The 27,263-nt window shown below is 36.0% G+C and overlaps 1 protein-coding gene and 1 non-coding gene across 2 annotated transcripts in view; both read left to right on the top strand.

Moving 5' to 3' along the window:
• The window catches only part of LOC145668951 (calcitonin gene-related peptide type 1 receptor-like), a 201,309-nt gene that overhangs the window by 40,506 nt on the left and 133,540 nt on the right, over nucleotides 1-27,263 (top strand). Inside the window, exon 2 of the mRNA XM_081737242.1 lies at nucleotides 8,392-8,535. Within this exon, the coding sequence (XP_081593368.1) occupies nucleotides 8,448-8,535 (88 nt within the window). The 5' untranslated portion in view covers nucleotides 8,392-8,447. The remainder of the gene's footprint in view (nucleotides 1-8,391; nucleotides 8,536-27,263) is intronic.
• On the top strand, nucleotides 11,810-11,882 carry TRNAV-AAC (transfer RNA valine (anticodon AAC)). The gene has a single exon. It is a non-coding gene; the product is annotated as a tRNA-Val (tRNA).

The raw sequence follows: 27,263 nt of genomic DNA, 5'->3' as shown, positions 1-27,263 counted from the left end.
AGAAATATAATACCTAATCCTAATTCTAATCAAAAAGGCATTCTAATAAGCATGTGAAATTAACCGCTTTTTATGAGACACCCTCTATTTTAAAACGTCCATAAATGCACTATTTGCATGTCATGAAATAAATGTTCATTTCTGCTCTATACTGAACCCGTGCTCGACTTTTTTTTTTTTTAATCTGGCCAGTTTTAGAAACCAGACGCCATAATAATAAAGGTATAATTTGATGCATAGATCAATATGTTTCGGCCTTAAATTAGCCAGGCGACAGACTCGTATTTCCAGACACCATGGTGACCAGTTGCCCAGGATATTTTGAGCCCCGGGCAGCGTTATTAGGCACACTAAACATAGAAGCTCAGGAATCAAGTTTTTCATAAAACTACACACTCCTTTTTACTTTGAAATAAGCAATATATATATGTATATAACGTTTCCCCCGTTAGATTTTGAGAAAATGTATTAGATTGCCAACTCTTTTGTATGCTCCGTAACTATACCATCCGTCAGCAAAGTGTAAGATAAAACTTCTTCTTGTTTTCATGTGAGAAATTTGCACGCAAAAATTCGTGTGTTTCGTAAGGATAACAACATTCCAATACGAGATTACTGTTTGGTAACTATCCCAAAATATGGAACAGATCGGTGGCTCAGGGGTACAGCGCTTACCCCTGGTGCATGGAGTCCCTAGTTCCATCTCCGGCGAAGTACATTTGTAAAGGATAACATCGTGCCTGTGGGTTTTTTCTCGGGGTTCTCCCGTTTCCTCCTACTTACTCATTCCACCAATTTTCTATCATCATCATTCACTTGCTTTAATTATTAGGGACCGTGATGGCTCAGTGCTGCCCTCCCCACTGGTCTAGTGGCTAGCACGTCCGCCTTTGGTGTACGAGGTCCCGGCTTCGATTCCCCGTGGGAGAGCCTTCGTGATTTTAACTGTCTTCGATGTTTCTGTGTTCGTGTCGCTGTCGTTCTTGGTGATTGGAAGAAAGTCAAGTAAACGAGTAAAGCAAGTAAAATTAAAGGAGCAGTTCGAGTTAAAAACAAGTTTGGTGCAATAGAAAGAGAAACAAAAAATAAGAGACCCGTATTTTTTTATATCTTGATAGGCCGTCTCGTTCAGCTTCTATAGGCATTTGTTTTTGATGAATCGTAAATGGTGACGTCATGGGTGGGATACGCGAGAAACAATGTGAGTCAGCAACCATTCCCTTGTACGCAGCTGATAAACCTTTAATAGTGCATTGGATTTAATAGATTGTGTTTTGGATTTGTTAGCAGTCTTGCTCTGTGTTGAATTCTTGTGGGAAGTTCTTGTTAGTTGTTTTTCCTATAGCATTAGTATAAAAAAAAAGAGAGAGAAGAGCAGTAATTACGTTTGTTGTGCGAAACAGTGTTTCTTCCAGACATGTTTTTAGGGTGGCACTGTCTCCCGGAGCTCTGAGAGATTACCCCGGAGGAGACCAAAATAATACGTCTATAATGTAATAAATATAACAGTACTGTGTAAAAATAATGTGCCTCTCCGAATACTAAGTGTCCCTCCCCCCCCCGGATTTTTTTTCTGAAAGACACACTAGTGTGAAGTAGAAAACACGTGTTAGTACAGCACGTGCTGTGTCTGTGAAGTAAAGTAGAAATGCCTAACACCTCTGTGTTTTCGGTTGTAATTCTTGTGCAATTGAAGCCGAGGACGTAAAGTATCTTTTCTTACGTTTCTAAGTCGTGAGAAATCACCAGATCGATATAAATTATGGCCCAAGAAAATCAATGGGAAAAAATGTACCAAATAAAATTCACTCGTGTTCCAAACATCTTGAAGAGCCTGCCTTCTAGAAGTCAAGTTTATTGAAAGAAAAGTTAATGCCAGTGGCGGATCTAGGCTGGGGCCGGGGGCCTACGCCCCCCAGTTTTTGAGTGACAAAATTGATTTAAGCTATTATTTAGATATTTTTGAAAGTTTTTTAGTAAACATGATATACATATCATAGTCTGGGTTCTGACCCTCCCCGCTGAGTTTTTATCGTCTAGATCCACTTCTGGCTAATGCCAGGAGAATTATTTACACGCAAACTGAGAAAGAATGCTGTTTCAAGTATATTATTTAAAATCCGAGCCATTGAACAAGCACCGATCTATGTCCAGTTACCAAAGTACAAATATCGGACAAGACGTAATTGATGGTTATAGTCAAGACGAGGCATTAGAGGGTAATAGAGACGATGCCACTCATGATTCTGAAGATACTGCTTTAGAAATAAGCTATACAATGTGAAATAGGGAGTGAAATATACCGGCTTGTAGAAGGAATCAGTGACGATGACTGTTCCTCAAGACATTGATCCATCGTTTAATTTATCTGTATCATGTGACAATGATGATGAAACGGGTGATGAGAGTTGTTCCGCGGACAGCTATGAGAATAAAAGAAATTTAACCGGTGAAGTGTTTTTACAGATGTTATTTCATTTTTGCCTCATATGTTACGCTCCTGTACATACCTTGAAGCACAAAACTATAGGGTCAGTGTTAAAAATTGCAACAAAACGTGAAAATGAACATACTTATGTTTGGGAATCGGAAGAATGATTAAAGAAAAGGTACTTAGGTGTTGCAGCAATCTCGTCCGCCATCTATTTACATATTGGTTTCGATTTTTTTTTTAAACGCTGAACTCATGCTTTATATGATACGTTTCATAATATTATAAAAACGTTTGTACAGCCCACCATCAGATATCATTTTCTACATGCAGATAATATTTGTAAGTCTTTGCAATCAGTTCTGGAAAAGGAAACCGCACTTAGAACGTGCCACCGAACCTCTCACAAACGAAATGCTTGGCACTGTGTAGTATGTAAGCCTGCTCTCGCTTCTTGCCCACCTATGACGTCATCACAAAATCTTTCTTCCTCTGTTACTCGCTAACGACTGAACGTATCGCGATCAAACAAACACCATTCCTTTTAGAATTTTCAACTCTACAAATGGAAATAAATTGTAAAAAATGCATTTCTAAGTCGAACTGCTCCTTTAAGTAGTAACTAGTTCAAGTAAGTAACTGAGACACGTTCGGTGAGTCAGTCAACTTGAAAAAAAATAAACAGTGGTAGAGCGTTCACCTCTAGTGCATTGGGTCTCGGGTTCAAACCCCGCTCCCGCCAAGTGAGCTTTGTGGTGGACAAATACCGTGTGCGTAGGTTTTCTCGAGGTTCTCCCACTTTCTTCATTCCACCATTTCATTCATTTCTCATAATCATCGTCTCCTTTAGCCTAACCGGCATAACTGTGGGACGTAAAACTCAAAAATTTCATCTCATTTTTGCTTTAATTATCGTCTCCCTTAGCCTAACACGCGTAATCACACACGACTTAATGATTTCATTTTCTAGCTCAAATATTATTTATCTATTTATTTGTCATTTTAAGTTTGAATTATTTGAGCGTTTCTCCCACACTATACGACTCACACCCAATATATCTTACAGAAAAAAAAAAGAAAAAAGAAAGAAAGAAACATAATGGCTTACAGAGTGTGACATATTAGCTTCGCAATTCAGCGCTTTTTGGTCCTTGTTATCGATGTTCATGGTTTCACTGGTGCAACGAGATGTTGACTTCAGGAAGTGAATAATACACAAAAGTTTTAAGTGAAACATGTCTCTCAACAGTAACGTGTGGTGTCCCAGTTAATCTGATCTTGTAAACAATTTCTATTGAGTATTGTTCATGGATGACCATATTGAATGCGATTTAACATGAAAAAAAAAAAATGTATAGTAGCTATATAAAAGATCTTAATTCTTTCGCTGCCACCTTGATTTCAGTATCCCAACCAAATGTGTCACCAACATTTAGCCTTTTGCAACAAACTAGCTACATCTAGCGAAAACTAAGCACACTACAGAAAATGACCAGGCCAACGCTGTGTGCCATCAGAGTATAAAAGCTCTATACGTGCTAGAAGTCTGCACGGGCCGGAACTGTTAGCCCGGCCCCGGCCCGACACGAGTCCGAAATATGTTTTAGCATTTAGGCACAAGTCCAGCCTGTGTTTGAGTGACAATTTGATTATAATCACATGAGCCTGAAATAAGCCCAAACTACTGAAATGTAATCATTAACGCAAAATTGTATTTTTATTTACCGCAATTACAAGTTTCATTTTGCAGTTGTGCTTTAAACGTTCTTCAGAAAGAACTGTCCTATAAACATCGTTGTACAATGTATTTATAAAGTTAGGCCCGCCAAATATGATTGTATATTTAAAAATTTACTGCCCGAGCACGGCCCGGGCCAGAAGTGATATATGCTTTGTAGACCCGAATTCAGTCCTTGGGCCGGGTCGGGCTTAGGCCCGAGGGCTCGGATGCAGCCCATGCAGACATCTAATACCTGCGTGCCATTTTACAGAGAATGTCTAGAATGAGAACTACATCTTGACGCCGAATTGGCGTCAATGGCACACAACAATTGGTATGAATGACAACATACGGCGTCAAGTGGCACACAGCAATAGGTATGAATGACGTCATATGGCGTCACGTGGCACACAGCAATAGGTATGAATGACGTCATATGGCGTCAAGTGGCACACAGCAATAGGTATGAATTACATCATATGGCGTCAAGTGGCAGCGAACGAGTTAAAAATAAGTTAGCTCGTATATCATTTCTCTTACTACGTATACAATAATTGCAAATTTGAAGCGAAGCGATCCATCTTTATTGATTACTCACATTTTCGGTGATTATTCCTCAATGATATGTCCAATCGGAACATGCAACCCCTAACGACACTCAGCGTGCGTTCTTGAATCACCATGTCAATTTTGGTTAAGAATTGTTTAGGCATGTTGGAGGAATATCCGGTGAAACGAATGCTTAAGTCGATTAAAAGGAGCTTCGCTTTGAAAAATTGTGATCACGGAACAAAACGAAAAGGACTTCACCCTATTTCTAATGCTGAAAATTCTATTTTCCATTGTCTACAATGAGGATTCGCGCGCCCAATGCATTTCTAATATTAAGTGTATAGGTATCCCGTTTCTCAATGATTATTCCTCAATGCAGGGCTGTAGTCGAGGGTACACGGCGGTACACGCCGTATAATCTCTGCTTAATCTTAGTAATTAGAGTGTACCTTCTGCTTCAAAGTATATAGTACTTTCTATTTTTGTTTCGTTTATATTTGTTTATTTATTTAATCGGGCCACGATTCCAATGATAAAGTGACTATATAACTTTTTTTTAATTATTCTTAACAGGTGTTCAAATATATGAGTCATGAAAAAGAATCCGGCTTGATTTTTTCTGTTCCTTCTCGGAGTGAGTTGGTTCCTTCCCTATGCCTACACCCATTTATGTTATTAATTGTGTGATTTAAGTAAGGAGTGTTATCAAGGAAATAGCATGAAATGCTTTTAGACTATAAAACAGCAATGTATTCTTTATATTTTAATTGAATTAATTAATACATACGATTTATATTGTTCATTAAAATGCCTTCATGAACAACGATAATCACGGATGATCACAAAACAGCCTATACCCTTTGAAAATTTTAGGAGTACAGTACTGCTTCAATGGTATGTTCGGTCCAGATATACAACCTCTTACCTCACTCAGTGTGTGTTCTCGAATCAACGGTCCAGGCATCTCGGAGATTTCGTTTTTCGGTTATTATTCCTCAATGGTATTCCGATCGAGACAAGCTACCCCTTACGGCAGTAGTTCTTAACCGGTGTGTTGCGACACATTGGTATATCACGCAGTATCCGAAGGTATGTCGCAAAATTTTGGAATTTAAAAATCATGAAAAATTTAATAATAATATATTTAAAATGAGACACACTATATCATCATTGAAAAGAAATGAAATCTTTCAGTTTTACGTTCCATGGTTATACTTCTTAGTTAAAAGAGATTGTGATGATGAGAAAGGAATGAAGAAAGTGGGATGAAACGGAAGAACCCGAGGAAATCCATGCACACGGTGTTTCTCCACGACAAAGTGCATTTAGGCGCGAGATGCGATCGAACCAGGGACCCCATGCATCAGAGGCGAACGCTCTACCACTGAGCCACTGCGACCCCCAGACTGTACCACTCAACACATCGAGTGGTAGCAGTAATGTTTAGTACTATATAGAGTTATTATAAAAACTAATAGGTTTCACTATTTTCACTATTATAATATATATTCTTATTTATAATAAGAATATCAAGAAAAGGTTGAGAACTACTGCCTTACGACACTTAGCGCTGCGCTTGAATTACCATGTCAAATTTGATTAAGAATGTTTCAGGGATCTCGGAGGAACGAGATACTGCCACGTTTTCCTTAACCTTTACCCCTGGATATAACTTTGACCTTGGAAGTGGATAATAACTCTTGGAGCACCCGTTAGATGCCCATGCATAAAGCTGGGTTGTCACTTTACAAGAATCTTGTTGCTGTCATTAAAAAATCTTGTAACACTATCTTTCTATTTACTGTTTACACATTACAACTTCCTGAAAGCAAGAAAGATATCTCCACTCATGCAGCAGTGCACTCTAGTGAACAAATAGTGAACCTCCTCATTAAAAGCGTGCATTTTGGCGCGCTTCCCCTCCCCCCGTCCAAAAGAATCCTTTGTTTCGGAAGCGGCGAAAAAAAATATTTATGCTAGAGGGAGGGCGATAGCAGATAGCAAGCAAGACGACCCAGAAAGTTGCACGTGGTTTGACTCCTTGCAAGATGAAAAAAAAAAGTTGCATGTCCCTTTCAAGACTATATTTACATGGAGAAATATTGTAGAGTTACGTTTTTTTATGACAGCTACAAGACTCTCGTAAAATAACATCCCGGAAAGTCCAGATTAGTCCATAAAAATAGTATAAAGCTAGGTTGCCATGCTACAAGAATCTTGTAGATGTCATTAAAAAATCTTGCAACCTACAATATTTCTCCGTGTAAATATAGTCTTGAAAGGGACATGCAATATTTTTTTTTTACCTTGCAAGGAGTCAAACCCTGTGCAACTTTCTGAGTCGTCTTACTTGTTACTTGCTATCGCTCTCCCACTGACATCGCTTCCGACGGATTGGGAGGGGAAGCGCTCTAAAGAATAAGAAGGTTCACTATTTGTCCATTAGAGTGAAGTGCTGCATGAGTGGAGACATCTTTCTTGCTTTCAGAAAGTTGTGATGTGTAAATATGTAGTAAATAGAAAGATAGGCTTGCAACAGGGGCGAACCAAGGGCCGGGCAACCCAGGCGACTGCCCGGGGCGCCAGAGTCAAAGGGGCACCAAAACGAGCCTCAAAAAGTAAATTTTATAATGTGTTTTCTACTGACTTTTTTGTTTTATATTCTTGTAAAGTAGCGGCAATTACATAATCTTTTTTCCATTTCACCATGGAAGAAGAGAGTTTCATAGTACTAAGGGGACTGTATCGACAAATGGAGAGATGGCATGGAAAATAAAGAGTGGAGGGGGAGTAAGTATTGTTTGTTTGTTTGCTTGAGTTTAGCGTCTTAATGGTCAAAGGAGATGTGGATACTGGTTATAGTGGAATCCGAACCATTTTTATCGTTCAACAGTAACCCATCGGGAATTAGACCCAGGACCACAGAAGCTAGCCACTAGACCAAGCATGGGGGGCGGAGTTGGTATTGTTTATAGCGGGCCATATTCTTTGTGAAGTTTTCCTAGGTAATGAATGTCTCTTTGAAAAATGGGTTTAAAATATTAAAAACACTATGATAAATGTAAAATATAAGCTAGTACTAGGGGGGAGGGCGCCAAAAGATCACTTTGGCCTTGTGAAAATTTGGCCTGGTCCGCCCCTGGCTTGCAAGATTTTTTTAATGACAGTTACAAGATTCTTGCAACGTAGCAACCTAGCTTTATTCACATTCGAAGTTTTTCTAAATAAATTCTGTCATTTTTCTGTAGTATGATAAAGTTCTCATTTTTCGTTTCTCCATGCAGTGGATCAAAGATATATCACCGCTGTTCAGCTTATGAAAGAACTATTAAGAGTAATGCTCTAAACCCTTTGACGTGCACTGTTTCTAACAGATACTGTCAACTTCAATTGGAAATAACGTGCAGGCAGATTACTAGTTGGCCTTTTGATCTCAGTTTGTTTGGAAAAGCTACTAGGAAAGCTGCACATATAGAACTAAAACTTTAGATTTAAAATGTATCGCACGTTTTCTTTTTAAATCCAGCATAATACCCATGAGCGGATGGCTTTCTTTTTTTGATTTTGTTTCCTAGAAATATATTCGTATCATAACTCCAGCGCACAAATAGCAAGTATATTTAAAAAAAAAAAAAAAAAATTCTTTTTTCTTAAATTTTAATTTTCCCTCTCTTTTTCTTTGTTTCAGAGGACCCTGTGGGCATTTCTTTGTCGTGGCAACTAGAGGGAAACATCGATTCTCAGATGGAGTCGTCATCTGTTATGGAAAGGATCCAACGCAGATACAATGAGTGCGTTACTTTGATGGAAACTATTCCAATGCCGCCGCCCGGTAAGTAAAATAAAAAGAAGAGATAGGCTACTGAATGAGGTCAACCTCAACAAGCGTCAATGTTAAAAATGGATCGAGAGTTAAAGATACCCGATTTCATGAGGTCAGTGCAAACGAGTTCAGAACTCGCTTTCACTCGATCTCTACCTCAAAAAGTGAGCGTGAGGTTGAGTGAAAGTAATGTCGAATTGATGTGTGTGTGAGGTCGAGTGAGCGTCCTATTACATCAAAATCTACAATCTTGTCTAAAAATCTGGTACCCATCTATCTTTAAAATGACGTTTTCTGAAAAATGTAGGACGTTTTACAATTTAGTACGTTGGTTTCAAACATGAAGATCTTAAACAGCTTAACAAAATTAACATTTGCGTAGCTTACTTCTGTCTTTGCCTAGGAGTACAATTTTTCAAAAGAGATGTGAGTAGCTATTACTTTCTTGAACAAGAATATACATGCGTATATTAGAAATAATTTTTATTAATAATAGATTGATTAGATAAAGTCTTTCTTTCTACAAGATTTTCGCTTATTGTCCTGGTTTCCAATATCGTGAATCAGATTAGATAAGAAAGATAATATTGTAAGCATTCCCACCTTTCAGTGCGAGCACATGTTATTCAATAAAACACTTGCTATTGTTTGTAGCCATCAATACAAGCAGACGATACTCATGTAATAAGCAGGAAGACACGAAGCCTGCACGACGGCACCCGAGGAAGAACGAGCCACCCAGAAATCTCCTATAAAAGAGGGCCAGAAGAGGACAAAACTATCAGTTAACCACTGATCGCATAACTTACACCTGCTCCTGAGGTCGTCTTGAACGAAGGAATATTACCTTGCCAAAATCCTTGGAGGCTGCCATGAGTTAAGGAGGTTATCAATAGTACCTTATCCCAAAGTCGCTATAGACACCCTGGAGGCCGCTTTGAGCTTAGAGGTTCCCGTGGGATAATATTTCCTTCCTTCACCTTTTACTTGCGATAAGGAAACACTGATATAATCTCTTTGTACTTTCAAAGAAATTTTGTGATAGTTTATAAAATACAATAGATGAACGGTTAAATCCAAGGCTGTTATTGACTCTACCAAAAGACATTACAATATACACACACATTTTTTCTTCTGAGAACAATAAAAGTAAGATTTGAAGTAATTCAGAAATACTACTCATAATCATCAACAGATAAGATTGAATCATCCAAAATGTACGAAATTCATGGGAAACATGTTCTAACATGGGAAACGTGTTCTAGCTAATTTTGATAATTGAATTAATATCATATTTGAATACTCGAAGAATCGAACCTCTGCTCAAACGACTTAATAAAGTAGTGATTTGAATAACTTTCGAGCAAATGAATAATTCTTCAAGAAAAAAATAATAATTCCCTGAATCTTCTATTTATTCAAATAACGAACAATCGTGTAATGAATTATTCAAAAAAAAGAATACTTGTTTCAATGCTTATTCGGTAATGAACATTTTTAATTATTTAACATAACGTTATTCAAATAATGAATATTTGTTTCAATGCTGATTCGGATAATGAACATTTTTAATTATTTAAAATAACGTTATTCAAATAATGAATATTTGTTTCAATGCTGATTCGGATAATGAACATTTTTAATTGTTTAACATAACGTTATTCAAATAATGAATATTTGTTTCAATGCTGATTCGGATAATAAACATTTTTAATTATTTAAAATAACGTTATTCAAATAATGAATATTTGTTTCAATGCTGATTCGGATAATGAACATTTTTTTAAATATTTAAATAACGTTATTCGAATAATGAATACATTTTTCAATGCTTATTCGGATAACGAGCATTTTTTAATTAATTAAATAAGTTATTCAAATAATGAATACTTGTTTTAATGCTATTCGAATAACGAACGTTTTTTAATTATTTAAATAAAGTTGTTCAAACAATGAATACTTATTTCAATGCTTATTCGGATAACGAACATTTTTCTTTTTTTTTTTTTTTTTAATTTTCAAGTAACGAATAATTGATTGAATGAACATTCAAATATGAATTATTGAGCGAATAAACATTCAAATAACTGTGGTAATGTTTAAGGTTTATTTTAATTGGGGTACATTGCGAGAGGTTTTGTATTTTAAATATAATTATTTTTTTATATTTTTTTGATAGAAGAGTTATATAATATTAATTAAATTAGGAAATTTTTGGTATGAATAAAAGATATGTTTTGAATGTGTGATTAATTTTAATATTTTAGTTTAATTATGTGGTGTTTGTGAATTGGTTTATGTGTAGAGATATTTTTGGCAGTTGATAGAGTTTTTAAGCATATATTTGAGTTTTTTGTTGAAGATATTGTTTTATGATAGTTATTTGAGGTTTAATTTGAGTATAAGTTTTTAATTTGGTTAGTTACATAACAAATAATTGAGCGAATAAACGTACAAAAAACGAATAATTGTTGAAGTGACGAGTTCAATGAATAATTATTCACATACGAATTAGTTTCAAATTATTTTTAAAAAAGACTAATAATTGTTGAAAAACGTGACGAATAATTGGGCAATTACTCATTTGCATAACTAACAACCCTGCAAATTACACTAGTAACCAGATCGTATATCCACCTAATATTTGTACAGCTTAGCGTAAATTTACGAAAGAACGAATGTATAGTATACAGGGATGGGAATACGGAATAGTGAAAAAATAGTTATACTTACGCAAAAAAATCTAGTATTACAAAATTGCTAGTAACGAATACTTTAGCAAATATTTATTGGGATAACGAATGGTTTATAGATGGCTATTGTTTTTTCAAATAATAGAGGGAAGAAATACTCAAATAATTGGTTTAAAACATCACCTTAGTTTTACTCATAATAAAAACTGCTCCAACTTAGAACTGGAAACGCGCCTTACTATATAGTCATAATTTATTTATTTAAAATGTGAAGATTCACAAGGCGTTTCTCTTACTGATGTTTGATATTAGTTTTGAATGACGCATCCGCGAATATAATCAATGCAGGGGTGAAATTTCAAGTGTCTGTGCGTGTGTGTGATCGAAAATATAATTTTGTTACGTGCATTATCATATCAAAAGGTGTATTATCTTTGTGCTTGATACATTCCATACATTGATTCATGAGGTTTAATCACATTAGCCTTCTCTCACTCTCTTTTTTCTTTCTGACCTACAAACCATAGCGATCAGCAGAGCGTTTACACATTAAAATATACCTCAAAAAGTGAAACTGTTGCTGAAGCCAAGTGCTCATGGTGTAGTGGTTATCACATCCGCCTAACACGCGGAAGGTCCCAGGTTCGAGCCCTGGTGAGCACAGTACACTTTATATATATATATATATATATATATATATATATATATATATATATATATATATATATATATATATATATATATATATATATATATATATATATATATATATATATATATATATATATAGGCCTAGTATAATATAAATATTGTTATGCCCCAGCATTGGGTCTAACAGTGTCTCTCGAATTTGTAAAATGTAATATTGCTCAGTTAATACTTTTGTTATATTTAGCGGGTTAATGTGTTAGTGATTCGTTACGATTACTATTTATTTTATTTTTTAAACTTAGAATTTCTTAGCTCAACTGGCTATTGTATTCTTGATCTGTGCCAGATTATTATATTAAGTATTTAAACTTTCAATTTAAAAAGAAAAGTAATTACGCTATTAGAAGAAGAAGAACAAATTCGATTTTTTTTTAAAAAAAGAAGAAAGTATTTAATTTATATATTGTACAAAAAATGATATACTTAAGTTAACATAACTATTTTACGGATTATGATTGAATTTTAACGTTGGAATGAAACTATTTAATACGTGAAGCTAGAAAGTTCATTCTAGTGGCTTAGGCCTTTCTTTCTGTTGTCAGCCAAAGAATGAAATGAAATCTTTGAGTTTTACGTCCCACGATTATGCCGGTTAGACTAAAGGAGACGGTAATGATGAGAGATGAGTGAAATGGTGGAACAAAGAAAGTGGGGGGAAACGGGAAAACCCCGAGAAAACCCACAAGCACGGTGTTTGTCCACCACAAAGTTCACTTGGCGGGGGCTGGGATCGAATCCGAACGCTCTACCACTAAGCCACCACGCCCTCCACCAGCCACCGAATAATAGCCTAAAATCCATATATAATCTGATTCATACGTAATGTCAAAATTCCTCTGCTATTAAATTTTGGATATAAACAAAATTCTATACTTCAGTACCTTAGCAGTAGCAACATCTATTCAATGACTATCTTGTGTAACCGCTAAGCATATCATCACATAATTCTCGCAGTATCATTATTCTTTCAATAGTATATTCGTAAAGAAGATACCAAACCTCAAATATTGAATAATAAAATAATAATATGAAATGTATTATCTGTCAGGAAAGTAAATGTACACCTGTTTTTCGAGTCTGGCATTCCTGCTCTCCATCCGTGGAGAGTATGAGAATTAAATCAATCAAATGTTTACTGAGGGGCAAAAAGAATAGTTTAATCTGAATAAGACATTGCAGAGGGACACAAGCTGTGAATATGAATAGTCCATAGTTAAAATAAATAACGACACCGAAAGAGAAAGCCACAAACAACTGTTAAACTTAGAAAAAAGAGTAAAAATTGTTGAAGTGGGAACATAAAACACAAACACAACAAATACGCCGAAAACTAAATGTTCACCATGCCATGATCTTGCTGTAGTGGTTAAGGTGCTGGCTTACAAATGCAAAGGTCGCCAGTTCGAATCTTCGGTAAGGACATTCTTAAAAATTTTTTTGTTTATAATACATGCAGCTCATGAGAGATGGTAAAAGAGGTCGTATTTAGTCTTTCGTAGCAATTATTATTGGTAAGGTTTAGTACTGATAATACTTTTTGTCTTTGCGTATTGCTTTTATTCTTTTCTTCATTTCAAAAGAGAAAAATATCCGAACAAATGCCACCAAAATCCTCATATTTTGAATGTAAACGCCGTTTGCAATTAGTAAAGAATAAAAATTGAACGTTCCGATGTAGCTGCAAAAAGTAAAAAGAAAAACATGGAAGTAGACCATACTCATGGTTATTAAAAATACAATTTCTACATGCCTTACACCTCCCAACCACGTTTCTACGTTAGCAAGTAAGAGGTTTGTGTTTAGGTTAGGCTGTTCAATACGTTTTGCAAAGGGGCCAGGTTTTTAGCTCTGACGCACCACAGGTGCGAGAAGGGAGCAAAACACTTTTTCTCTCTCCCTCTGTGTGTCTGTTTATCTATCTATCTGTATATATATAACGCTATTTGTGAATGCCATAACCACCCTAATTTTCAGCTGATTGAGATGAAACTTGGCACAAACATTAATTGTTGAAATATCTTCAGTTCGTTAACCAGAATAATCAGACGAAAGTGTTCAAAATGGCGGCCCTTTAAACTCTAAAAAACTTCGCCAAATCTCGCCCATAAATGGGTATTCAGAAAGTTTGAATAACTTTTCCTCTTTTACTGAAATATTTGTGTGCAGAGACTTATTGAAATATTGAACCCGATTAATCGCATAAAGAATGTTCACGCCCTTTTCGCTACGGTCAGGCTTTTTTTTTTTTTTTTTTTTTTTGCAGGAGGGGGTTATTTTCGTATCGGAACAAGATGATTGCTGGTGATGATATGAAATTACACATTGAAAGTGAAGTAACTTGTGAAACGTGTTATTTGAAAGAATAATATAATAAATGTGCTTTCCTCTAACACAGAGAACTGTAAATCATGTAATTCGAGTTCGGGAACCTGAATGGCGAGGAGTGTTATTTGATTAGCTTTTTAGTAACACATTGCATTGCAAATAAAGGTAGGCAACATTAGTGGTAAGTAAAACAACAACAACAATAATAATAATAATAATAATAATAATAATAATAATAATAATAATAATAATAATAATAATAATAATAATAATAATAATAGGTGTTGTTTGTGGCAAGGAAATATCTTCCTCAATTCTTCTTCAAACGTAATAATTGTAACGCCATATCTCCCTTACAAACAAAATATTAGCAATTTATATCGAGAGAACGGGAAACTGTTGAGCGATGGGAGCAACGTTGGACAGTATGCACTCATAGTACTCAGAAAAATAAGCGATTTCAATGCAAAATGAACGAAGAGTCATTGCCGTGGGTAGTCATGGAGCCAAGCAGAGCCCTCTTTAGGCAAAATGTCGATAACTTATATCGAGAGAACAGGGGGTGATAGTGAGATGGGACCAACGTTGGACACCGTGGACCCATAAGGCGCATCGAAAAAATTAGGGTGGGGCGGGCACCAGCCAGCCTTACTTATTTCCACATAATAATATAAAATTATATTGTCGAAATACACACACGAGTTAGCTAGTAATATTTCATATTATTATTATTATTATTATTATTATTATTATTATTATTATTATTATTATTATCGAGAGCGTCTTTTCATTAGGTGTGCATGTTTGACATGAAGCCAAAGAGAAGATCCATCATTCGTAGAAATAATAAGAATAGCCAGTTACTTTAATTGTGAACGACGGCGAAAAATACGAGAAAAGTGACCTTAGCGAAAAGAAATAATACTTTCTCTCAATTGGATAAGAGATCAAGCCGAGATAGATTCGAACTCGCATGGGCGGTGCGAACAGCCAGTTCATTGTCCACTTTTTTTTAAACTGACTCACCGAACGTGTTTCAGTAACTTACTTATTACTAATTTTTTTGCTTCACTCGTTTAACTTGCTTTTTCTAATAACTTATAACGACAGGGACACGAACACAGAAACATCGAGGACAGTTAAAAATCATAGATGCTCTCCCGCCGGGAATCGAACCCGGGACACCATACACCAAAGGCGCACGTGCTAGCCACTAGACCAGCGGGCAGGGCACTGCTCACTTTCTGTGTCGTTAGGGATTACGACCACTGTATTGCAAGCTATCACTTCTGTGGATTGTATACTATGATCACATGTTTCTTCTTTGCTGGAAGAGTTAAACCTACATTCTATGTAATACATGAGGTATTTAGACCTACATCATCTTCATATAATGTAATAAAAGTGTCATGCTGGGAATAAGAAAAAGAACATTCCTTGGACAAAACGGAAACTATTGGCAACAGAAATATTTATCTACGAGGCATGCGCAGTAGTATATTTCAGAATAGTTACTGTTTAGTTCAGTAAACGAAGAAAGGGGTATAAAAAAGCAAATATGTCGAGTCAACGAGATCGACCAGAGTTGACAGAGGCGAAAGCAGATGTAGTAATACAACAACTTCGTTAAATTGATAATTGGTTCTTTATTCTGTAGTAGATCGTATCACAACTTTACGGGAGAGCAGAGAGAGATTTACTAACGCTGTCATATAGTAAGCTTTAGTAACACGATCATACAGACACAAATGGATGTAACTGTGAGTACTGCAACTTAGATTTAACGAAAGCCGTTTAGATTTTCAGTGGTTTGGATGGTTGTATAAGACACAAAAAGTTAAGACACAATACAATTCTTCATACCTCAGCTTCCAGTAACTAGATACATGCAATTTCTGGATAGATACTGAAACTGCTGTCGGATTTTAATACATGACGTATTGCAGGATACAAAATGCTTTGCATTACTTGTTTGTTTGTAGACAGCTACTAGCTTAGTGTTCTGAAAAGTTGTGTATAAACTAGGGATAGCCAACTCCGGAATTATTACTTTCCGGACTCCCGAAGGTAAAACCGGACAAATTCTGGAATTCGGAAAATTCCGATTTTGAAATAATTCCGGAATTCGGAAAAATCCGGAGTTTAGAAATTTCTGATTTCGTTTACATTCCGGAATTCGGAACAATCCGGATTTTTCGAAATCCGGAGTTTTTCTCAATTCCGGAATTTTCTAAATTCCGGATTCTTCCCGAGTTCCGGAATTCTTCTGAATTATGGAGTTTAACTGAAATCCCTAATTTTCCGAAATCCGGAAAGTGAAAGTTCCGCTTCCAAAAAATGAATTTATTTTGGTTAATATGAATCGTGGTGGAAATAAGTCTTTGACCAGGTAATGGCGACTCCTTTGAAAGAAATAGAGAGTATGAGATTTCAATCTGTCATATTTGTAGTTTCGTGTGGAGAAAAAACAAACTTGTGACAAGACATTTTGAATCGAAAAAATATAACATACAAGTTTGCAAGCGGAGACAAAGAAACCTAACGTAACCAGACTAAAGACGAATCGTTTACCGCGTAGCGATCAAGGTCAAGCTGTTTTCCAGGGCGAGTTTCGAGTTGAGTCGAGTTTGATAATGGCTCGCTCGCTCGTTCAGCTCGTTTTAACTCTTTTTTTAAATAATGGCCTGATTAGACTGGAAAGCGAAAGCCATGAGAAATGTAAGCACTAATGTGGAATACTTTTTAGTGCTGCTCACGACAGGGGTGCGTCTCGTCTCGTAATTTTAGTGCATCTCGTGGGGCAATTTTTGTGTATCTCGTCTCGTCTAGATAACGAAAAGACAAGGGCTTTTTTATTATTACGAGACAGCCTCAAATGTCGTAATCACCAATATAAGTATATACTGTTGTTCTTAAAATCAAGGCTCAGACCTGCACTGTCGAATTTTTGAGCCCAAGCAGAAGACCAACTCGGGTAGCTATATCAACCGGCTCTGCTCGTATCAACTGAGCGAACAGCTCGAGTTGGCTCGGTTGGGATGAGCCGATGACCCGAGTCGGCTCAGTTGGAACGAGCCATCGACTCAGCTCAATTGAGCCGATGGCTCGAGCTTTCTCGGTTGGGATGGGTCCCTACTCGACTCATGTGAACCGGTTCAAGCCAGCTAAGTTAAAATTAGTCCATCGGCACGTTTCGATTCAGCTCAACTAAGCCGATGGCTCAAATCGGCTCGGTTGAGTGAGCTGTTGGCTCGGCTCACTTCTTGGTTCGGTTCGATAGTGAATGAGCTGTAAGCCGAGCCGCTCGAGCCGTTGAGAAGCCTAAACCCGGTCCCAGCTGTTTTGAACATGTTTGGCTGAAGCCTATAACTTTTAACAATTTTTGGCTCGAGCCCGAAAACTTGCCCCTTCGGAACTCAAACCCAGAACGTGACCGATGTTCTTCCCTCCTGAAGACTTCTCGACGACCGAGATCGACAGTCAATTAGCTTTTACTATTCAGATACAAACCGTATATCTTTTAAAGATTATTCACGGTTTTGATATAATAATAATAATAATAATAATAATAATAATAATAATAATAATAATAATAATAATAATAATAATAATAATAATAATAATAATAATAATAATAATAATAAAAGTTTTAAACTTGCCGTTGAAATTTGGCAAAACTTACTTAAAAGTAGAGATTTCGGGGAAAGGGTTCCGTATCTTCAAGACAGTGGCGTAGGGAAGGGGGGACCGGAGGGCCCCCCCCCCAAAGAGGTCCGATAATGTACTTTGGTACTTTGATGTTTGTAATTTTTTATATATTTTTATGTTTATATATTTTTTTGTAATTTTTCTATATGTGCCTATAACAGCACTTGCCCCCCCCCCAAACACACATCCTGGCTACGCTACTGCTTCAAGACACACCTCTGCAACTACCAACATTTTAAACTACAACGTTTCATTGAAGTTTAATGTAGAAAGTATTCTACTGTATGTTTTAAGGAAAATAACTATAATAAATATAACTGAATATCACGCAACAGTAAGGCATATAATAAACTAATTTTTAGGATATGCAGAGGTAAATATAAAAGCTTTGCTACAAAATACCTACACAGAGCATAATTCAATGAGCTCTGAAATATAATGTAACGAAATAGCCTATGAGATTCAGTCTACAGACCAATTGTTACTTAAAGAATGGATATACACTATTTCGAGAATCGAGACAAGAAGGGAAATGTTTACGATACTTTTCGTCTCGTCTCGATTCTCATCTCTAAAGAGAGACGAAAATTTTGAGTTAGCCTTGACCCGTCTCGAATGTAAAATGTTAATTCTCATGTTATTCTATTTGTTTTAGAAACGAGATGAGAAAGTCCCCTTCTTGTGAGCAACATTAAACCAAACCGAAATATTCTTTCCAAATGTCACGCTTCTGCTTGTAATGGTATGACCTGAGCGATAATTAGCTCCTAGCTTTTAATCTTCTACGAGATAATAATAATTATTATTAGTTTATTATTATTGTTATTATTATTATTATTATTATTATTATTATTATTATTATTATTATTATTATTATTATTATTATTATTATTATTATTATTATTATTCCTGAAGATTTGATAGTTCAAATATTGAAACATCCGAGTATTCAAATATCTGAATATAATAAAACATATGTTATCGGTGATCAATCGCCATCAAAAATCCTCAAGTAAAAAAAAAATAAATAAAAAAAATAAAAAATAAATAAATAAAAAAAAAGGACATTATAATGTGCATTCGCACAAGCACCTTGACCACTCAACCGCGATTGCTATGCGGTAAAAGATTCGTTTTTAGTCTGGTTACGTAAGGTTTCTTTGTCTCCGCTTGCAAACTTGTATGTTATATTTCTTCGATTCAAAATGACTTTCGTATTTCCTTTATGAAGTCGGAAAAGTTTACATTAATAACTTGAGTTGTTCTTAAACCGCTGGTTCACAAGTTTGTTTTTTCTCCACACGAAACTACAAATATGACAGATTGAAATCTCATACACCCCATTTCTTTCAAAGAAGTCGCCATTACCTGGTCAAAGACTTACTTCCGCCACGATTCATACTAACCAAAATAAATTCATTTTTCGGAAGCGGAACTTTCACTTTCCGGATTTCGGAAAATTATGAAATTCAGTTAAACTCCGGAATTCAGAATAATTTCGGAACTCGGAAAGAATCCGGAATTTAGAAAATTCCGGAATTGAGAAAAACTCCGGATTTCGAAAAAATCGGATTGTTCCGAATTCCGGAATGATAAAGAAATCAGAAATTTCTAAATTCCGGATTTTTCCGAATTCCGGAATTTGTTCGATTTTACTTTCGGGAGTCCGAAAAGTAATAATTCCGGAGTTGACTATCCCTAGTTTATACACAACTTTTCAGAACACTAAGCTAGTAGCTGTCTACAAACAAACAAGTAATGCAAAGCATTTTGTATCCTGCAATAAGTCATGTATTAAAATCCGACAGCAGTTTCAGTATCTATCCTGAAATTGCATGTATCTAGTTACTGGAAACTGAGGTATGAAGAATTCTATCGTGTCTTAACTTTTTGTGTCTTATACAACCATCCAAATCACTGAATATCTAAACGGCTTTCGTTAAATCCAAGTTGTAGTACTCACAGTTATATCCATTTGTGTCTGTATGATCGTGTTACTAAAGCTTACTATATGACAGCGTTAGTAAATCTCTCTCTGCTCTCCCGTAAAGTTGTGATACGATCTACTACAGAATAAAGAACCAATTATCAATTTAACGAAGTTGTTGTATTACTACATCTGCTTTCGCCTCTGTCAACTCTGGTCGATCTCGTTGACTCGACATATTTGCTTTTTTATACCCCTTTCTTCGTTTACTGAACTAAACAGTAACTATTCTGAAATATACTACTGCGCATGCCTCGTAGATAAATATTTCTGTTGCCAATAGTTTCCGTTTTGTCCAAGGAATGTTCTTTTTCTTATTCCCAGCATGACACTTTTATTACATTATATGAAGATGATGTAGGTCTAAATACCTCATGTATTACATAGAATGTAGGTTTAACTCTTCCAGCAAAGAAGAAACATGTGATCATAGTATACAACCACAGAAGTGATAGCTTGCAATACAGTGGTCGTAATCCCTAACGACACAGAGAGTGAGCACTGCCCTGCCCGCTGGTCTAGTGGCTAGCACGTGCGCCTTTGGTGTATGGGGTCCCGGGTTCGATTCCCGGCGGGAGAGCATCTATGATTTTTAACTGTCCTCGATGTTTCTGTGTTCGTATCCCTGTCGTTATAAGTTATTAGAAAAAGCAAGTCAAACGAGTGAAGCAAGTAAAATTAGCAATAAGTAAGTTACTGAAACACGTTCGGTGAGTCAGTTAAAAAAAAAAAAGTGGACAATGAACTGGCTGTTCGCGCCGTCCATGCGAGTTCGAATCTATCTCGGCTTGATTATATTATCCAATTGAGAGAAAGTATTGTTTCTTTTCGCTAAGGTTGTCACACTCTTCGTATTTTTCGCCGTCGTTCACAATTAAAGTAACTGGCTATTCTTATTATTTCTACGAATGATGGATCTAATCTTTGGCTTCATGTCAAACATGCACACGTAATGAAAAAACGCTGTCGATAATAATAATAATATGAAATATTACTAGCTAACTCGTGTGTGTATTTCGACAATATAATTTTATATTATTATGTGGAAATAAGTAAGGCTGGCTGGTGCCCGCCCCACCCTAATTTTTTCGATGCGCCTTATGGGTCCACGGTGTCCAACATTGGTCCCATCTCACTATCACCTCCTGTTCTCTCGATATAAGTTATCGACATTTTGCCTAAAGAGGGCTCTGCTTGGCTCCATGACTACCCACGGCAATGACTCTTCGTTCATTTTTCATTGAAATCGCTTATTTTTCTGAGTACTATGAGTGCATACTGTCCAACGTTGCTCCCATCGCTCAGCAGTTTCCCGTTCTCTCGATATAAATTGCTAATATTTTGTTTGTAAGGGAGATATGGCGTTACAATTATTACGTTTGAAGAAGAATTGAGGAAGATATTGCCTTGCCACAAACAACACCTATTATTTTTATTTTTATTATTATTATTATTATTATTATTATTATTATTATTATTATTATTATTATTATTATTATTGTTGTTTTACTTACCACTAATGTTGCCTACCTTTATTTGCAATGCAATGTGTTACTAAAAAGCTAATCAAATAACACTCCTCGCCATTCAGGTTCCCGAACTCGAATTACATGATTTACAGTTCTCTGTGTTAGAGGAAAGCACATTTATTATATTATTCTTTCAAATAACACGTTTCACAAGTTACTTCACTTTCAATGTGTAATTTCATATCATCACCAGCAATCATCTTGTTCCGATACGAAAATAACCCCCTCCTGCAAAAAAAAAAAAAAAAAAAAAGCCTGACCGTAGCGAAAAGGGCGTGAACATTCTTTATGCGATTAATCGGGTCCAATATTTCAATAAGTCTCTGCACACAAATATTTTAGTAAAAGAGGAAAAGTTATTCAAACTTTCTGAATACCCATTTATGGGCGAAATTTGGCCAAGTTTTTAAGAGTTTAAAGGGCCACCGTTTTGAACACTTTCGTCTGATTATTCTGGTTAACGAACTGAAGATATTTCAATAATTAATGTTTGTGCCAAGTTTCATCTCAATCCGCTGAAAATTAGGGTGGTTATGGCATTCACAAATAGCGTTATATATATACAGATAGATAGATAAACAGACACACAGAGGGAGAGAGAAAAAGTGTTTTGCTCCCTTCTCGCACCTGTGGTGCGTCAGAGCTAAACCGGGCCCCTTTGCAAAACGTATTGACCAGTCTAACCTAAACACAAACCTCTTACTTGCTAACGTAGAAACGTGGTTGGGAGGTGTAAGGCATGTAGAAATTGTATTTTTAATAACCATGAGTATGGTCTACTTCCATGTTTTTCTTTTTACTTTTTGCAGCTACATCGGAACGTTCAATTTTTATTCTTTACTAATTGCAAATGGCGTTTGCATTCAAAATATGAGGAATTTTGGTGGCATTTGTTCGGATATTTTTCTCTTTTGAAATGAAGAAAAGAATAAAAGCAATACGCAAAGGCAAAAAGTATTATCAGTACTAAACCTTACCAATAATAATTGCTACGAAAGACTAAATACGACCTCTTTTACCATCTCTCATGAGCTGCATGTATTATAAACAAAAAAATTTTAAGAATGTCCTTACCGAAGATTCGAACTGGCGACCTTTGCATTTGTAAGCCAGCACCTTAACCACTACAGCAAGATCATGGCATGGTGAATATTTAGTTTTCGGCGTATTTGTTTTGTTTGTGTTTTATGTTCCCACTTCAACAATTTTTACTCTTTTTTCTAAATTTAACAGCTATTTGTGGCTTTCTCTTTCGGTGTCGTTATTTATTTTAACTATGCACTATTCATATTCACAGCTTGTGTCCCTCTGCAATGTCTTATTCAGATTAAACTTTTCTTTTTGCCCCTCAGTAAACATTTGATTAATTTAATTCTGATACTCTCCACGGATGGAGAGCAGGAATGCCAGACTCGAAAAACAGGTGTACATTTACTTTCCTGACAGATAATACAAGGTTATGCTTAAGAGCCTGCCTTACTAAAAATAATACGAAATTTACCATTTTCTTATTTATTCACCAGTGAAAGGAGATAATGAAATGCAAGTTACCACAATCGTAGATAATGCTATTCTACAACAGAAAATATGTACCTGAAGGATGTTCAGTGTTGCTATCCATAGAAATTACAGTGTTGCCAGAAAAAAACAATTTCCCTAAAATCTAAGTTAAGGCAGCGAGTAGAGGAACAAACTCAACTGCATTTGGCTACGTATCATATTGTTTTGGTTTCCTGTGAATTACTTTTCAAATAATAGTTGTATTTAGTTTGTAATAGACAAAATAGTTTTAACATACAGTTATTAAAACTAAATAATAATGTTAATTAAAAAGTAGTTCACAAGAAACCAAAACAACATGATACGTAATCAAATGCAGTTGAGTTCATTCCTCTACTCGCTGTCTTAACTTAGATTTTAGGGAAATTGTTTTTCTGGCAACACTGTAATTTCTATGGATGGCAACACTGAACATCCTTCAGGTACATATTTTCTGTTGTAGAATAGCATTATCTATGATTGTGGTAACTTGCATTTCATTATCTCCTTTCACTGATGAATTATCAAGCAAAAGAAAATGGTAAATTTCGTATTATTTTTAGTAAGGCAGGCTCTTAATGAATGTGAATATTATGAAGTTGAATGACAAAGGTTATGTACGCTTTATAATGAAATGTTAATTTAATGAAGTAATTATTTATATGAAATGAATTTGAACCTTGTGGGAATTTAAGGAATAATAATAATGATAAATTGTTAGGTACAGTACCTAATCGATATGCTGTTTTATTCATAATAGAAGATCGTTAGCAATCTGTATAATGTTATTAACCAGCTGAATGCATATAGAAAATTCGTTGTACTGCTTAGCATTTTATGTAATTAAAACATTCATACTTAGAGCACATTGTTAAGGAAATCAAGTTCCTGAATTTGTTATTTTAATAATAATTACAGTAAGCTTTCGATATACCGTATGTCACACAAAATTTGGACGATTTGGAAAATAATTCTATAAATATGTTTCTATTTGATTTAATTCTTGTAACTATATTTAGGCACAAAACAGAATAATAATAATGGAATATTTTTATTTTATTTCTGTAAATTAATAGTGTATTCAGTCAATATTAGAGCTTCCACAGAAATTGATAAGTCACAGTGTTTAGTGTCCCGTGCGATGTGACCGTAATCAAGATGTTCTTGCTACTATTATCTCTACACTTATCTGACTTATAATAGATATATAGTCAGATTCGAATTTGTCCACGTTTATATCAATGTGGTGGCGCCCCCAGACTATTTTCAGAATTTAAAGTTGAAGTCTAATCAAGCCAAAGTAAGAGCAGTGGCAGAACAATTTTTGGCAAGTCTTAATTTAGGCAAGACAGTGACAAAATAACCAAATCATCTGAACCGGTTCCCACAGTTACAGGTGCAGTTCCCAAGAAGGAAAGACAGAAAACAAATGTGCCCTGCTGGGCTCTAACCCGCCTGCACTCGCTGACGCTCCCTCGGCAACACTATTTACTGACAGGATGTCACTGCCTTCCCCAAAGTAAAGAATTACCCAATTTTTTAGTACAAAATTTCCAATCGTCCACTTTCTTTCTCATTATTCTTTTATTCTACTGTAAAATAACATCTGTGGCTGTGCGTGGAAATTAAATGAATAAAAATGAAGAAATATTATTGTAAACAAAGGATGTTATAAAATAAAGGATCTGCCCATATTCCCATATGTATCTTCATCCTATTAACTCAATGAAGCCAAAAAATAATCGAGCATCTGCACGTCTGATTGACTACTCTCGTTTCCACCATGAATATTGGTGCCAAACATTGCTACCTTATTTGAAGGAGCGGGCAGAGTGGGGGTGGGGAAACTGTGACGTACCGTATGGCTTCACGATTTTGTTGTATAGGTAGATCCTCTATTTTATAACATCCTTGTTTGAAACATAATAAACCGGATTTCATGTTAGATTTTTTTTTTACAACTTCTGACCTTCTGATAATGCTTGGTTGCTTGGACTGGAGTTTAGCATCCCTCTCCAGCACTAAGGCTGTATGAGACATGAACCTATAGTGTAAAGTGGAAGTCGAACTACCTTAATACTTTCAAATTTCTACGTTCTCCCAGCAAAAATCGAACCTAGGATAGCAGGCTCCAAAAGGCATGCATACTAGCAACTAAACCAGCGGTGAGGGATTCCGGGAACGAAATGACGATACATCGTTTCGTATTTGATTGCATAACTTTCGAATACTTAATTGCTTTTAAGTTTAATAAACTGAATTCAAGTTGTTCAACATAAAACACGTTATTGTAGTTCATAAAATTATAAAGGTAACCAAGAAAGTTCTGTCGTTTTTTGTGGAGGTCTGTGTTACATTGACCCTCACATCGTGAGTTGAATGCGAATGGAGATAAGGCGAAGATCAGTTGTTGGTGTGGGTATATCCAACATACTACCTGGTTGTGGCAGTTCAGTTACACAGTGAGCTTGCGTAAGGACAGAATGAACATGGGACTTCCATAGAGCGTCTTAAGGGCGTGTATGCTGTACTAGATCAAACTGGAATCAAACGCCGCTGCAGCGGGGCAGAAAATATACCAGGCCTTTGGTGAGGGTGTTGTGACTACACAGACGCTGCAACAAGGATTTAACAAGTTTAAGGACGGTGACGAAACACTCGAAATCGCACCACGCGCCAAAAGACCAACACATGTACAAAATGAAGATCTTCGGGTAGCAATTGAGGCGAACAGTGGACAGACATGTGAGGAACTGATACTACAATTCAGTGTGGGTGGAGAAACAATTCGGCAGCACCTCCATTAACTTGAGAAGCACTACAAATTGGGTCGATGAGTCCCACATGATTTGACTCTGAGCCAGAAGGTAACACTAGCAGAACCTGTGTTTCTTTACTGTCTTGTCTGAGGAAGCACCTATTTCTGGACAGGCTGTTGACATGTGATGAGAAGTGGGTCCTGTACGAAGCTCCACTGCGCCGTCATCATTGGTTAGTATCCAATGAACCGGTTCCAAAATAGCTGAAACCAGCACTGGACTAGAAGAAGGTCTTCCGGTGTGTTTGGTGGACTTCTCTCAGAATCGTGCACCAAGAACTGCTACCAGCTTGTCAGAGCATCAATGCAACTGTGTACAGTCAGCAGTTGAGCCGTATTCAAGGAAAACTCCAAACTCTGGAGCCAGCCAGCACTTCTGAATCGCAAAGGGGGCCTCCTCCGTTACAGGACAATGGTAAGCCCCACGTGGTTAGGATGACCCGGGACATCATTCTACACCTTGGATGGGAAACACTATTTCATCCACCATTCTTCTCGGACATTGCATCGTCCAATTATCACCTGTTCTATTCCTTGGACAATCACCTTAGAGGACACTTGTTCAAATACCTAGTATAGGTGCAAACTACACTTGATACCTTCTTCGCTTCAAGGCCCACGGCCAAATTCTGCCGGGATAGAATCTATGGCCTTCCAGAAAGTTGGCAGAAAGTTGTCGATGCTGATGGGGACTATTTTTGATCATCCAGGTACATCTTAGGTGACATATCGATGTTCGAAAGTGGTGGGTGAAAAGCGACAGAACTTTCTTGGTTACCTTTATATATTCTAGAATATATAGAGATATGTAGGTATATTGATTATCAGCTTATTATATTTAACTTGTGATATTTAAGTTATTAAACAAAATCAAACTCCAAGTATAAGAATACGTCATAAGACCGTTGACTCTGGCGTCTAAACAAAAATCAAAGAATGTTTTACACCTAGGACCACACTACCTAGGTAGCCTTTATGTAAATAGAAGTTATTGCCAAATAAATCAAGTTTAAAACTTTAATAAAAAATCATATTTCCAAACAAAGATACGAAAAATAAAATAGAGGTTCAGTGGTTATTCTCCAAAGTGGCGATTGCCCGAACGTGAAATTCGTGGACTTTCCCTGAAAGAATAATGTTATTGTGGTTTTTCCTCTAAAAGAACTGGTTTTGCTCAACGACACAAAATTAATCATAGGAGAATGAAACTGATACTTTTTCCAGTGCATAATACTAATCCTAGTGATGTATCCAGAAAAAAATATAATTATTATTGATAATTTTAACTTAAACTTGTTTTTAATAACAATTTAATAGAATAAAAATATATAACAAATCTTTCTCCCAGCACCTAAGAACAGTAACTAAGATGTAAACTCAAATATACAGATCATTTACAGAAAAGTAAAAGTGCAGTTACTAGGATA

The sequence above is a fragment of the Thermobia domestica genome, chromosome 13 (assembly GCF_964235325.1).
Source record: "Thermobia domestica chromosome 13, izTheDome1.hap1.1, whole genome shotgun sequence".
Classification (NCBI taxonomy): domain Eukaryota; kingdom Metazoa; phylum Arthropoda; class Insecta; order Zygentoma; family Lepismatidae; genus Thermobia; species Thermobia domestica.
The sequence above is the reverse complement of the archived record's forward strand: the minus strand, read 5'-3'. Positions and strand labels throughout refer to the sequence as shown.